The sequence below is a fragment of the Xenopus laevis genome, chromosome 2L (genome assembly GCF_017654675.1).
Source record: "Xenopus laevis strain J_2021 chromosome 2L, Xenopus_laevis_v10.1, whole genome shotgun sequence".
Lineage (NCBI taxonomy): Eukaryota > Metazoa > Chordata > Amphibia > Anura > Pipidae > Xenopus > Xenopus laevis.
In genome coordinates this window covers 24,413,552-24,429,411 of record NC_054373.1, presented here as the reverse complement: position 1 = coordinate 24,429,411, position 15,860 = coordinate 24,413,552, and the positions used below count along the sequence as shown (strand labels likewise).

At 41.7% G+C, this 15,860-nt stretch overlaps 1 protein-coding gene across 1 annotated transcript in view; it reads right to left on the bottom strand.

The window, feature by feature from the left end:
- robo1.L (roundabout guidance receptor 1 L homeolog) overlaps nucleotides 1-13,482 on the bottom strand; it is a gene marked incomplete at its 5' end in the record, with an annotated part of 197,096 nt that extends 183,614 nt beyond the window's left edge. The window contains 1 exon segment of the mRNA NM_001090781.1: nucleotides 13,156-13,482. Within this exon segment, the coding sequence (NP_001084250.1) occupies nucleotides 13,156-13,482 (327 nt within the window).
- Nucleotides 13,483-15,860: the final 2,378 nt, after the last annotated feature.

The following is a 15,860-nucleotide window of genomic DNA, read 5'->3' as shown; positions in this document are numbered from 1 at the left end:
AAAAGTGTTAAAGGTAAGTTCACTTGAGAGGGGAGCAGGTATATGTTCTTCAGAGGGGGAGATGACCTATCATGGAAAAATATTTGCATTGTGTCAGTGTGGAACTGAATATTATGGCAGTGACCTTCCCTGTGAGCTGCAGTGGTATCACCCTACCATAATTACAAACAGTCTCTTTCCAGGAACTACAGACCAGTACATCTGTCTTTTGAAATGTTTAAAAGGGAGTAGATTTCCCTGGGTTTGGTACGTACTGGGGCCCTGCACTGGGCACCAAAGGAGAAAAGAGATAGGGTAGAGTAGATCTGGGCAGGTTGGGTGATCAAAGGCAGAATATGCTTGGCGGCAACTGTGGTAGGAAGACTTGGGAACAGCATGTATAATGAGAAAATATGGCAACTAGGGATGCACCGAATCCATGATTCGGTTCAGGATTCGGCCAGGATTGTGCCTTTTTCAGCAGGATTCTGTCTGGCCGAACTGAATCCGAATCCTAATTTGCATATGCAAATTGGGAGGGAAATTACATGACTTTTTGCCACAAAACAAGGAAGTAACATTTTTCACAACTGTCGGATTCAGTTCGGTATTCGGCCATATCTTTCACAAAGGATTCAGGGGTTCGGCCGATTCGGTGCATCCCTAATGGCAACATTTATTCTGAATATCAGTGTCTGCACTGCAGGGCTGGACTAGGCTGGTGGGACTCCAGGAAACAATTGGTAGGCCTTGGCTTTTATGGGCCCTGTCGGCCCAGACGCACTCCCTGTGGATGCTTCTGGTGCTCTCCTGCCCATTTATAGCTGCCCATCCTCAGTCGTACAAAGGAGCACAGAGGAGGTGTAAACATGCATCGCTGTGTGGATTGGAGTAGGCGGAAGACAGATGTAGGTAGGGCGATCCATCTGATTGCAGCCCCGGTGGGCCCAGGAGACCCCAATCCGATGCTGAGTATTTTCCAATAATTCTCATTTGTTTTGTAATGTTCTGCAAAGCCTAGCATCTCATAGCTAAGGGCAGGCTACTGTGACGGCTACAATGTCAAATGTCAATGCTGTTGCTTTGCTAAGTTTTCCCACACTCTCCCAAACCTGCAACTGATGCTCTGAAGTGCCCCAAGGTATGTTGGGCGCCAGGGCATTTCCCCACCCCTCCCCTCCTCTACAAATACAATTCTGGGAGAGGACATCACGGCACACGTTTTCTAACTGCCAAAAGCAAGACAAGCTTTCAATAGCGGAGTTTTCCAAGGGCGATGATATTTTTGAAGAAAAATGAATCCTGAAACCCGATCTCCGCATGCTTAGAGGGAGAAAGAAAACAGCAGCATGTAGCACAAAGGGGATTAGCATTTAGGCACAGAGAGGGAGACGGAGAAACCGAATAACTTTTGCCAGGGATGTGCAGATTCAGCTAATGATTCTAAGAAGCATCACAATGCCCCTTTTAACATCCAGTTGTCACATCCGCCACAGTCCAGCGACCCCATGCAGAGCCGAATAATAAACAGATACTTTTCTGCTGGTTCCAAGCATGCCCCAAAGCACCCGGCTCTATTTAGGATACAGTGATACAGAAGGCTGCAATGTGTGACCAGGGGCTGCGCTTCCTTCCCCTTCTTGTGGTCCATAGATCTAACATTTTACACCAGAGTGAATAAATACAGCAAGAAAGTAGGCAAAAAAGCATTTCCCCTGCACTCTGGAACCAATATAGAACAGCGCCCGAATGTATAAACACAAGATATTGTATTAATTATGGATAATCGTTTCCAGGCAGGGGCAAATTGGTAAAATCTGCTGAAAGGGAAATGAAAACTTAAAATTTTTCATTTAAGATACAAATGCACAGGAACTTCTTTTTTAGGCTCTCCCAAATGTTGTAGCCTCATAAAAGATGCTTAAAATTCAAATACAAAGCGCTGATTGCCAAATTGGTCTTGGGAAAACAAACAAGTTGGTTCAAGATGGTGACACCTATTAGTGGATTAAACCACAGGATCATTAGAGTAAAGGATTGTGTTGAAAGGTGTGTTTGTAGTGTAGAATGCAACTGAGCCACTGTAATGTCATGCACCTCGTTACTCATGAATTTCTGGGGGATTAGCCATTGTTCATACCTCCCATACATTTTGGAAACAGAAAGAGGGACACAAAGAGAGCGGCAACATGTTTAGACCATGCCTATTTTTGTGGCCACACCCCCTAATTACCATGTTCATTTTACAAAATGTGTCAGGCTATGAAAGTTTGAACAAATTCCTGTGGTTGTTTTGTTATTACAGTTTTGCTAATGAAAGGTAAATTGCCCTTTAAACTGCAAGTCAGTTTCCCCAAGAGACCTGCTTATCTTAAATAGTTACAATTCTTTCTTTGCTTATCTTAAATAGTTACATTTGTTTCTTTGCTTATCTTAAATTGTTACAAAAGTATCCAAGTGTACCTGCCACATATTCTGGGCTCTCTGCCAAGAGCCTCTTATTTAATTACATTTCAGAAACTTTGTATCTTTGAACTGTCAAAATCGGCGAAAAACGGGACAGTTGGGAGGAATAAATTGTGTCCTTTAGAGGTTCAAACATTTAGCACCGAAATCACCATTCCTTGCACATTTATTAGTTGGCGGCTAGTTTTTGGCAGAAAATATGCACTGCTGGGTTTTTAGGTGACACTCTCATTTTAAATGGGTTGTTCACCTTTGAGTTAACTTTTAGTATGATGTAGAGAGTGATATTCTGAGACAATTTGCTTTTGATTTTTTTTTATTATTTGTGTTTTTTGAGTTATTCAGCAGCTCTCCAGTTTGCAATTCCAGCAATCTGGTTGGTAGAGTCCAAATTCCCCTAGCAACAATGCACTGATTTGAATAAGAGACTGGAATATGAATCGGAGAGGCCTAAACAGAAAGATGAGTAATAAAAAGCAGCAATAGCAAAAAATGGGAAGCCTTAAAGAGCATTTGTTTTAGATGGGGTCAGTGACCCCCATTTGAAAACTGAAAAGTGTCAGAAGAAAAAGGCAAATAATTTAAAAAAAACTATAAATCATAAATAATGAAGACCAATTGAAACATTGCTTAGAATTAGCCATTCTATAACATACTAAAAGTTAACTTAAAAGCAACCACCGCTTTAAACTGCTTAGAACTAAAGCTTTCAGTCGACAAAATTCACAAAAAAACACAGTTAAAAACAATCAGTTAACCAGAGTCAGCCTGCCCCTGATTAGCGTTTATAGCTACCCATACAGAAATACAGTATAACTATATGCATTTACCCATATGCATTACAATGTAATATAAATATTAATATTTTTCACTGTCTCCAGTGTATTTGTTTTCACCTCCCTGCAAGCATCAATTCTTCACACGTTCTCTGAACTCTTCCCATTCCCACTATTCCCGACATCATCTCTGGGGACATTATCCCAAGTTCCCTTACAGGCCCAGATAGTAAAGGGGAAGTCAGCCCGGCAGAGTTGATCAGATTTGTCACTGAAATAAACAAGCTGCTGCTTTGCTCGGGAGGTCATGCGACAGTTTCATTTCTAAAGAGATTCAGAGCCGCTCTATAGGCATGAAACTGAATGTGGTTCTTTATACGGAGTCAGCACCGTGGTCATCAAGGGGTTAACACTTCGAGCCTTTCGCTTTTGTGTTTGTGATCCGCTCAACATATAATGGTCAATCTGTTTAGCTTTTAGGGCTGATACACTCAATGCTATTTCGGGAGATTAGTCGCCCAGCGACATATCGCTCCTTCTTTGAGACTAATCTCCCCGAACTGTCTTCCCGCCGGCTACAATGTAAATCGCTTCAGCTTTCCAGAATCACCCTCGTGAGGCAACTTCGGAAAACAAATTGTTTCCGAGTGCCATCCCGCTGGCGATTTACATTCTACATGTTGGGAAGGCAGTTTGGGGAGATTAGTCGCCCGAAGAAGAAGCGATTAAGACCAATCTCCCGAAATAGCAGCGTATGCATCTGCCCTTAGTCAGCCTTGCCATGCAGATATTTCAATTTACTACTATTTAGGAACCTAAGGACGGCACCCAGCACCCCAAATTCCATCGAGATGATCAAATGAATATCTTGGAAACATCCAGAGGCCTTTAGACAAACTAGCAAACAAAAAATCTGTATATGGGATGCACAGGGACAGAGTTAATCTGTTTGCATGCAAGAGGATAAAGAGACGGAGCTGACGGGATAAGAGCACAAGGCTTAAGGCTGAAGTCATTATGAGTCACCGTCTGCTTTGCAAATTTGTTTTCCTGTATTAAACTATCATTGTTGTTTATAGGAACTAAGTGAATTCCATAGAGATGTACATCTCAGTGTCTACATAAATCAGTAGCGACCAATTCCTTCTTTTCTTCCACAGCCCCCTCTGCAGTTTCCCACCTTTAGACTGTTATTGTAGATGCTGGGAGCTTCTCCCTGATGTATATAGTGAAACTCTAAAAATGATTACGCAACAGCATGTTCTATGTCCGGAAATCCGTTATCCAGAAAGCTCCAAATAACGGAAAGTCCGTCTCCCATAGACTCCATTTTATCCAAATAATTCATATTTTTAAAAAGGATTTTCTTTTTCTCTGTAATAATAAAACAGTACCTTGTACTTGATCCAAACTAAGATCTAATTAATCCATATTGGAAGCAAAATAGATGGGTTTATTTAATGTTTACATGATTTTCTAGTAGGTATGAAGATCCAAATTACAGAAAAATTTGTTATCCAGATCCCGCACATTCTGGATAACAGGTCCGATACCTGTACTTCCATATGCACGGGGGCCAGGTCAAATTGTTTTTTTTTTTAATTAGAACTGCTTATATGCCTGCAGCCTGAAAATACATATATTCTTTTAGATTTAGGGGTCAGTACAGTGCACAGAGCTGATGTACGGATTTCATTGTTAAGCAGCTGCCCAGTCCGTACTGTTTTCCCTGCAGCCTCTTCATACAGTGCTCACTTGAAAGCCAAACAACAGATGAAGCCCATATCAGGAAAGAGAGTTAGCGATTAAAACCAATTTTATGAGATGGATACAACTGCAAAATCACAAGCGCTTTAAGGGTAAGGACACACTGGACGATTTGTCGCCAACGTTTTAAAAAAGTAAATCGCGGCGACAAGATGATCGTCTTTTTTGAACAGACGATTCACAGCGACTATTGGCACAGAGCGATTTGTATCCCATTACTCTGTGCGGTACGTGCTTCACCCAAACCGGAAACGGTTTGTGCTTCCCGCTGTAACCTGGCGTCTTTACGTGCTTGCGTTCTTGCGTCATTGCGTTCGCATTGTAATTTGAATACAATTACTGCTACTTATCTGTATGTGTGTGCCTGTCTAGGAGATTTCAGTGCTTTTCTAAGTACATGCTATTTCTGATAAATCACTCGGAAAAGGGTCTCAGTGTGTTTTGGAGCTACAGGCTATTCACAAACGCGCTGTGGGCACAGGAGCTGGCGTCTTTCATTTGTTTTTGTTCAGAGACAAAACGAGCGATATGTAGCCGCAATTTGCTTTTTAAAAACGTTGGCGACAAATCGTCCAGTGTGTCCCTACCCTAAATGCACCCTATGCTGGCTGAAAAAAAGCAGTTCTACCAGGCACAATGGTGTAACGTGACTTGCAAATGAGGCCCTATATCTTTTAGCTACCTATGTCTAGCCAATCAGATTTTAGCTTTTGATCAAATAGCATGCATGGACTAAGGTATACAGATTTACTTAAAGGTGGACGCCACAAAAACATAACTTAAGCTTTTTGAAAAGTAAACACAATTTCGAGCAACTTTGCAATATACATCAATTTAAAAATATGTAGACTTTTCATTATTTGTAATGGTTTGGAACAGTTCCCTAAGGCTAGCCCCCTGCTCTCCTGCTGATCTGTCTGACTACTTTGCTGAGCTGGCTGACTACTGTTACTTTGTATCAACAGCCAGCTGTCCTGCATCCTCCAAACCCCACAATTCCCTGCACATGTGATTTCAATAGGGAAAGGAACATCACAGTGCAATGCATTGTGGGATATGTAGTTCCTGCATGCTGTCTGTAAGCTATTTGAGTAGTTGTTACAATTTGTAACATCAGTGTTTAGTCCCTCCTTCCCTGCCAGGATTTCAAATGATGCAGTTAAACAGCTGGATTTCATAGAAAATGGCATTTATTCATATTTTTGGAAGAAACAGGTAACTGTGATGGTATATTAGGGTTTCTGTGTTATGTGGGCCACTTTATCACATTTTAGTTTGGAAGCCGGAGTTCCCCTTTAAATATGCACACCACTTAAGCTTCCCTTTAACTTTTTTTTCTTTAACTCTGTAGACCTGTCAACTGATAAGAAATCAGGGGTATTTGACAACATGCTGTGCAAGAGCAGGTACAAAACAGCCAATTTGCCGGTGCTTTATATGTTACACACCTTGTCGAGCATGGGAGGCTTTAGCTAAAACCCTTCATTTAATTAGAGCGCACAGGACGCACAGCCGGAGTGATGTCTCTCACGGCAGGTTTGCTCTCACAGCATGGAGATAATAAGGGAGTGCTGCACGGCCCATTGCATGAGATCCCTCCGGACCCACTCAGCTCCTTCCACTGACATTTCACTGTGTGCTGATGTTTGTTCACCAAACCATTCCCACAATCCAAAGAGACCGCGGCAGGAATAGGGGGTGCTCATCTTTTGGGCGAAAAGAGTGTAAATATTTATAACAAATCAGTGTTTATGTCTATTGAAATGTTTTTTTATTAAATACACATAGTTGTTTTCTATGTGTATGTTTGTTACATATGAGTGCCTCCGGGCAACTAGTTCCAAGCAGGCCAGACTCTATCAGTCAGTTCTCACTGATTACACTCGCCCTTCAGCAGAAGAACTGACTTACGGTAACTATATATAAGTGCTTAATGCCAGCAGTATGTTCTCTGCCTGTTTTCTGGTGCTTACTGGGTTAATACATTGTTCTGCAGAATGCATGCTACACTGAGTCTCAGCTGAATCATACAGCCCACCTACCATTTCAAAGGGAAAATATACCCCCTATTCAATAGCTTGGTTTATGCTTAAAGGTGCATTAGCACCATATAAACTTCCAATAATAAGTGGGTTATTTCTTAATGGCCAATTGTTAAGAGCATGCCTCCCAACATTTTGGAAATAAAAAGAGCGACAACAAAGTTGGCGCTGGTAGCGTGGCAATTTTTTTGACCACTCCCATTTTGTGGCCACCCCCCCTAATTACCATTTTAATTTTAGAAAATTTGGCAGGTTATGAAAGTTTGAACATATTTCTGTGTTTTTTTTTCAGTTATTACAGTTTTGCTAATGAAGGTGAATTACCCTTTAAGCTGTGAGTCTAACTTCTCCCAAGGGACCTGTTATCTTATATTGTTACAATTACTTATTTGCTTATCTCAAAGTTGTTACAAAAGTATCATCTGCAGCTGTGGCTAATCAAGGCTCTCTGCCAAAAGCCAATTAAGTTAGAAACTTTGTTTCTTTTTCTGGCTCTGGGGACTTTCCAGTACAAACGCGGGACTGCAGGTTGAGCTGTCAAAAGAGGGGCTGTACTCTGAAAACAGGATAGTTGGGAGGTATGGATAAGAATTTTTATATCTCGAATGAACTCATGGTTTCTAATTTAGGGAGGATCTCCACTGGCGATTTCGGCGCAATCCGACACACTGCACAAAAACGCAGGCGTCAAGTCGGATGCAACGGAAATAAGGCAAAAGATGGAAATGTTGGATGAAGTCACAGCGTTCATCCAACGCGACACGCTGTGACACCATCTAACATTCCTGTTGCTTACCTTATTTCCACTGCATCTGACTTGACGCCTGCGTTTTTGCGCAGTGCGTTAGATCGCGCCCAAAACTGACTGTGGTGTTCCTCCCTTAAGTAAAAACTTGAATAGGAAAAACTTGAATCAGCGAGTTTGGGGTTAACAACCCAAAAACTTGAATTAGTCAATGATAGTCTCTCATCTAACTGAAACATTTCCCAATCCCCTTAGGCTCACAGAGTTATACACTCCTCCCATTCATCTTTTTTTCCATTATGAAAGCAGAAGTTTGTATCACTTCCCAATGAGCAAGGTGAGGGAGGGGCTGCATTACACTGTGAGCCTATGGGGGGAGGAGAACTGGTTCAAGTGAGCACACAGACATTCTATCATGGTTTCCTTTCAATCTGTGGAATACAGTGTGTCTGTAGAAATATGTACATTTCTATTTATATTTGGAAATTTAGATTGTGGTTATGCTCATTGTACACATAAGACCATTGAATGAGCTTGAGTCAAACGGGGGGTATATTATTCCTTTAAGGTTAAAGGCACACCAGGTACTGCCAGTGTATTTCTGCCATAAGAGGAAGGTCTGCTCCCCGCCTATGCAGCATCCCATTGACATAAATGGCAACAACCTGTCACCAACACACAGATTTCATGACAGGTGTTTAATAAGAATAATATTTTACAGGCTCTTCTGTATATATATCAATCACTCAACAACCTCATCCCTCCAATAGGCTTAACTGAGATATGATACAAATCAGTACAAGTAAGACATGTGCTGTCATTAGAAAGTTCATTGTTGGGGGTGCACATAAATCCATAATTGGCTAAAAATATATAATTTCAGCTAAGAAATATTAGAATGGCACAATCAATAGATCTGTTACTATTGTTCCCTGTATCTGTGTATTTAATATACATCTTGGATAAAACATAGAATGCTAAGGAAAAGCCACATTGCTCTTGTGGTTTTATTAATCAGACAGAAGCAAGGGGCTTTCTTTAGATCTCAGTCTTTTAATCATAAGGCAGATATCATTATCTGTCATCGTGGTGTTGCTGGTAAAAGAGCGGCCAGATGTCTGGCAGGTCACTTGGGCTTTACCTTCCTCGGGAGAAAACAGCTTATACTGAGCGAGAAGCCACCATATGCTAACTGCACACGGCTCATCGGATGGCACTGAGATCCAGCTTATACTATGGGAATATAGAAAAGATCACAGAGAAAATATGAGTAAAACGATTTTAAATATGTGTATGTTGAAAAAAGTTACAGAAAAATAGTATAGATAGTTAAAAATAGGTTTTGTGCAGCACATGGAAAGGGAAGTACTGTAATTTGCCTCTGGTAAGGGAGTGTGACTGTGGGATAGCAGGTATAGTAGGGAGAGATGGTGCCTATAGTAACAGTGGATAATAGTCTCTGGGAAGGGAGTGTGACTGTGGGATAGCAGGTATAGTAGGGAGAGATGGTGCCTATAGTAGCAGTGAGTATAATAATCTCTGGGAAGGGAGTGTGACTGTGGGATAGCAGGTATAGTAGGGAGAGATGGTGCCTATAGTAACAGTGGGATAATAGTCTCTGGGAAGGGAGTGTGACTGTGGGATAGCAGGTATAGTAGGGAGAGATGGTGTCTATAGTAACAGTGGGATAATAGTCTCTGGGAAGGGAGTGTGACTGTGGGATAGCAGGTATAGTAGGGAGAGATGGTATCTATAGTAACAGTGGGATAATAGTCTCTGGGAAGGGAGTGTGACTGTGGGATAGCAGGTATAGTAGGGAGAGATGGTGTCTATAGTAACAGTGGGATAATAGTCTCTGGGAAGGGAGTGTGACTGTGGGATAGCAGGTATAGTAGGGAGAGATGGTGTCTATAGTAACTAACAGTGGGATAATAGTCTCTGGGAAGGTAGTGTGACTGTGGGATAGCAGGTATAGTAGGGAGAGATGGTGTCTATAGTAACTAACAGTGGGATAATAGTCTCTGGGAAGGTAGTGTGACTGTGGGATAGCAGGTATAGTAGGGAGAGATGGCAATAACATTACATTACTGTTGCAGAATCTGCAGCATGTCAGTAGATGAAGTACAATGTCCTTTACCCTCATAATCTGTGTAGCCTCTCCACCATTAATTGATACAACTGCTAGTCATGGTAACTTTCTTGCAATATTTGCCTACACTGAGAAGAAATCTGTGGTGAATTACGATTGCTACTACAGAAGATAAAATCAGTAAATGGCCATTCCCCCATACTTTCCCCCATACTTTCCTGTTCGTTTCCCTGTCCTCTCCAGCTCTAGTTCTTCCTTCCATAAAGGATTCAGTGTTTATCATATGACTGTCAGTTAATGTACTTCCATTCCAGGGCAAAAGAATGTCATATTTTTATTATCCCTTATAAAACACTGCCCAGCTTTTATTCAGTGTCCCATGAGATTAACAAAGCACAAAATACCCCCTTTTTCCCCCCCTGTGCATGCTAGGAATATAACTGCCTGCCATACATGCTAAACCAATTCTGCATGCTCGGATATTACAACAGGCCGCTTGTACTGAGCTACAGCCTAATACAAAGTCACTGCTTCAACATATCAAATTCACTTGACAGTTTCTAAATATGCCAGCGACTTCTGTTCAAAGTCAGCCTGATAAGATTACAAGTGAGAGGCTGCTCATGAATGGCAAGCATTAACGCACCCTGAGATGTTTCCCTGTCTCCTACCAATCGCTCAGACAAAACTAATGGACTACCTGCCAATCCACTTTTTCAGCTGAGTAAAAGAGAACCGGCACTTGCACACAAAGACACACTATTCACATTGCGTACGCCGAATGTCTCTAATCTGCAAAGTGCTTTCCACTCACCTTCTCTAGGGTTAAGAGAGAGTTTTCTGGGAAAGTAGACATACCCTAGATAACCTAGAACCTTCATTTTGCTTCCAAGGAGCGTATTAGAAGCGTGGCTTTAAAATTGGCTGAAAAAGTACTTTTTTCATGGAAAGAATATCAGCATTTGTGATATAAAATACAGTGTAAAATCATGGGAAAAGTCAGTTGAGGAAATTGAGGTTCTTTGATTACAACATAGAGAGGAAGGTAGGAAGAGAGAGAGAGATTAGATTGGGCATAGAGAGAAACATGGCTGCCCATATATTAAACAATCCACTCATTTGGCCCTAGGGCCAAATGTTGACATCACAATAATGGGGATACAGGTCATCAGGATGAGGATCGAACCAATAAGCTTGATCTATGGCCAAGTATTGTTTGGGTAGGCCTGTTAGTGTGCCTCATAGATAAGCTGCCGACTATGAACAGGGTCGGACTGGGGGGCCCGGGGCCCACCATGACTGCTGGTCCAGGGCCCCCCGCCCCCCTACTGTGCCGCTCGAACGCAGCCATACGCATGCGCGAGCGGCGCTTCTCGGTGCGCAAGCGCCGTTGCGATGCGCATCGCCGGAAACTTTTTTTAAATGTTTATACTATTAGAGGGGGTCTGGAACGGCGGGGGCCCACGAGGGTCGGGGCCCACCGGGTTTTTTCCCGGTGTCCCGCCGGGCCAGTCCGACACTGACTATGAATCAAGGAGCTGAATCAGCAGCTAAAGTCTGCCCAGTTATGCCCACCTTAAAAGGGATTGTTCACCTTTAAATAGGGATGCACCGAATCCAGGATTTAGTTCGGTAATGGGCCTTTTTAGCAGGATTCAGCCGAATCCTTCTGCCAGGCCGAACCAAATCCTAATTTGCATATGCAAATTAGGGATGGGGAGGGTAATCGCGTGATTTTGTGTCACAAAACAAGGAAGTAAAAACTGCAAATTAGGATTCTGATTTGGTTGGGTATTCGGTCAAATCTTTCACAAAACATTTGGGGGTTTGTCCGAATCCAAAATAGTGGATTCGGTGCATCCCTTACTTTTAGTATGGTGTAGAGAGTGATATTCTAAAACAATTTGCAATTGGTTTTGCTTTTTACGTTTGTGGTTTTTGATTTTACAATTTAAGGAGTCTGGCTGCTAGGGTCTAAATTACCACAGCAACCATGCACTGATATGAATAAAAGACTGGAATATGACTAGGAGAGGGCCTAAATACAAAGATGAATAATACAAAGAAGCAATAATATTATATTTATAGTCTTAGGGGTAAATTTATCAAAGAGTGAAGTTCCGCCACTAGAATGAAAATCCGCAGCTCTCAATTCATTTCTATGAGATTTTGAAAGGCGTATTTATCAATGGGTGAAGTGAAAGTTCACCCTTTGATAAATTCGCCTATAAAAATCCCATAGAAATGAATGGAGAGGGCGGAATTTCACTCTAGTGGCGGAACTTCACTATTATCACTGGCCATAGACGCAAAGATCTGATCTTACGAAACGAGGATTCGTGCGATTTTCGGACCGTGTGTGGAGAGTCCCGACATTTTTCGTCCAGCGGAGATCGGTCGTTTGGTCAATCTGACAGGTTAAAAGATTTCTGTCGGCTGCGGATAATTTCTCTGCGTGTATTGTCGATCGTACGATTTTCAGAGGGAGACTGTCACTAGCTTTGGTCGTACATAACTTTCGTACGATTGCTGTCAGGGGCAGAACATCGGCTGCTCTGTTCTTTTACTACTTTATTTGATCTGAATGGTTAGTGGAAGGTCGGGAGATGGGGAAGTCCGATTGTACGTTGATTTGAACGATCGGATCTTTGCGTCTGTGGTCAGCTTTACAGAGCATCTGTTTTTAGGTGGGGGTCAACGACCCCCATTTGAAAGCTGGAAAAACTATAAAAAAGAAGGCCCACTGAAAAGTTGCTTCGAATTAGCCATTCTATAACATATTAAATGTTAACTTAAAGGTGAACTACCGCTTTAACAAAGAGAAAGGAAAACAGTGTTTGGAGAAATTGGATATTTATCCCTTTATGCAGGGATTGAAGAATCTATGACGTTGACATGGAATATCCAGTGCCAAATGTTCAATGTTTCTTTACTCTAAAAACGGACAACACATGTCATGGAAAGATCAAATCCGACTAATGGGTTAAATATATGTATTATCATGTATATCCCTTATATTTCTTCCCAAAGATCAACTACAGATAGGGTTGCCACCTTTTCTGGAAAAAAATACCGGCCTTCCTATATATTTATCTTTTCTCCCGTTTAATAACATTGGGATAGCCATAATTTTTACCAGCCATGCCAGTAAAATACCAGCTAGGTGGCAACCCTAACTACAGGTGGAGCAAGCTGGTCAGGCCATTATGGCTCCAAGACTGTGTCATATTAGTGGGGTGTATTATTGCACCATTGAAGCCTCCTGCATCTGATTCAGGAAACGACACTTACTTGCAACTTCCAGCGATGCATTGTGGCTCACGGCTTCTCCAAGATAATTCCTTGCGACGCAAACGTAGACCCCTTCATCCGGCCTGATTTTGCGTCCATGCACGATGCGTAAAAAAAATAGTGATCCACTGGGCAACAACATTCGATGAGAGCGAGGATCATCCTTGTCTGTCTCTACTTTGTCTCCTCCTTTATACCATTCAATCGTCGGAGTCGGCCGCCCTTCGGCCTTGCAGTTCAGTGTCGCTGGTTCACCTTTGGAGACAATAAGGTCCGAGGGATGCTCGACGATTCGCGGTGGGAAATCTTCTTGCCGAAGACGTGACCCTACAAAAAGTAAGAAAATAATTTATTAGCCAGTTTTAGGTAGGGATTCACAGAATCCAGGATTTGGTTCAGTATTCGTATTTTCAGCAGGATTCAGTCGAATTCCTGTGCCTAGCAGAACTGAATCCAAATCCTTAAAATAATGTAACTTTTTGTCACGCTGCATGTGCAGCTCTTTATTTCCCTCTCCCACCCTAATTCGACGAATCCAAAATAGTGAATTCAATGCATTCCTAGTTTTGGGAAAACATGATAAAAATGTGTCAAATCTTTTTTCGTGCTTCTTCGTCTAGGGGATGGTTTGCTTAAAATTTGGCCACTGGAGGCCACTGTACTTACAGCTTTTTGAACATATACTCTTCAGAGCACTAAATATGGCTGCTTTCATTCAGACTCATAGATGAAGTTGCATAAATCTTCTCGCGCAGATTCACCTTAATATATTAACTTTCGCTTTAAAGTAGAATTTGTATAGTGATATTTCTATATAATTCTAGTCAGTTCACAACAGAAAAAAAAATCCACAATGGTTACTGATTTGCGTGTCATGGACCTCATGATTCATCCGAAATTAAAATCTTACCTAAACGATCCGCTCATCCATACTTTCTAACATGAAACAGAAAAACGGATCCAAAAACATATAAGCCAATTAAGGGGTCGGGGAGAGATATTTTTCCCCCTTGTGTGCTTAAATTGCCAGCTGTCTGGCTGAGCGGGGGAGTGGGCTGTGCGCCTTCCTCAGGATTACCAGAGAGAGGATTTAGAGAAGGTTGAACTTGATGGACTTGGCTCCTACTTTTCAACCTCATTGACTAAGTAACTATGTAACAATGTAAGCATGCTCATTACAACAATTTACTCTTCATTACCAACACTGCCAAGGCTGAAATCGCTACTCAAATGATTTCTCTAAAATGCTGCTGACAGATAAATTGGAACAAGGAAAACCATATAGCTCCATGGCTAAATGAATTCCTGGGCTTAATATTGAGCTTGTTCATGAATCGCTGCCATGTATATATCCCACTGAAATTATAATTTATAATACACAAAAAAAAATTTCATATTGCTACGCACAGAAGTGTTTTACATGTCTGCTCATACAGCAGCTCTGTGCAAAGAAATAAATTCCCCTTCAATCCAGCTCTCTCTCTACCTACTTGTGTTGGTCATATACACAACTATATACACAGGAACAAGACCATAGTTCCTTTTTTTATGCACTGGTACAGGATCTGTTATCCAGAATGCTCAGAACCTGGTGTTTTCCAGATCCGTTATTTTTCCAGATCTGTTACGTTTTCCATAATTTGGATCTTCATACTTTTAGGGCAGAGACTTTAGTCACCTGGCGACAAATTGCCTCTTCTTCGGGCAAATAATCTCCCCAAACTGCCTTCCCGCCAGCTAGAATGTAATCGCCCCGGGATGGCACAAAGAGCGCTTTGTTTTCCGAAGTTGTCCGAAGTTTCCTCATTTTTTTAATATTTAATTTTTTTTAATATTTAATTTTGAAATCTCACATGGGACTGGACATTTTGTCAGTTTCCCAGCTGCCCCAGTCATGTGACTGTTTTACTGCAAGTTAGAGTGATATCACACCCTCCCCCCCCTCCCCAGCAGCCTAACAACAGAACAATGGGAAGGTAACCAGATAGCAGCTCCCTAACACATGATAACAGCTGCCTGGTAGATCTAAGCGCAGCACTCAATAGTAATCCAGGTCCCACTGTGACACAACAGCCTGCCAGAAAGCAGTTCCATCCTAAAGTGCTGGCTCTTTCTGAAAGCACATGACCAGGCAAAATGACCTGAGATGCACCTACACACCAATATTACAACTAAAAAAAATACACTTGCTGGTTCAGGAATTACATTTTATATGGTAGAGTGAATTATGTGCAGTGTTAACAGTGTAATTTAAAAATAAAAACTACACCATAAAAATTATGACAGAATCCCTTTAATACTAAGGGAACCTTTAAAAAAGCATACATAGGGGCTGACTACAGAGAATGCCTTTATTCTTGCTAAAGAGCAACATTATACAAGATAAAGTATCTGGCCTGTCCCGGACACTGACCATGCAGACTGTAATGTGACCTTTCACTTGGAAACCTTGTAACAGAGCCAGAAGCGAAGGAGGACAAAAGAACGAGACGGCACTTGACTGGCAGCGAGGAGGTACTGACAGCAGGAATGCTGGTAACAGAACTGCCCAAGGGAGGCACTAACTTTGACATGGAGAATTATAATTCTTCTTTCTTTATGTTCAGATTATTAGGAAAAAAAATTGGGAACTCAACTCTGACTGTAAACCAATTAAATGTGCAGTCTGCAGACTAGGAGCCCACCAATTACTGCTATTTCATACA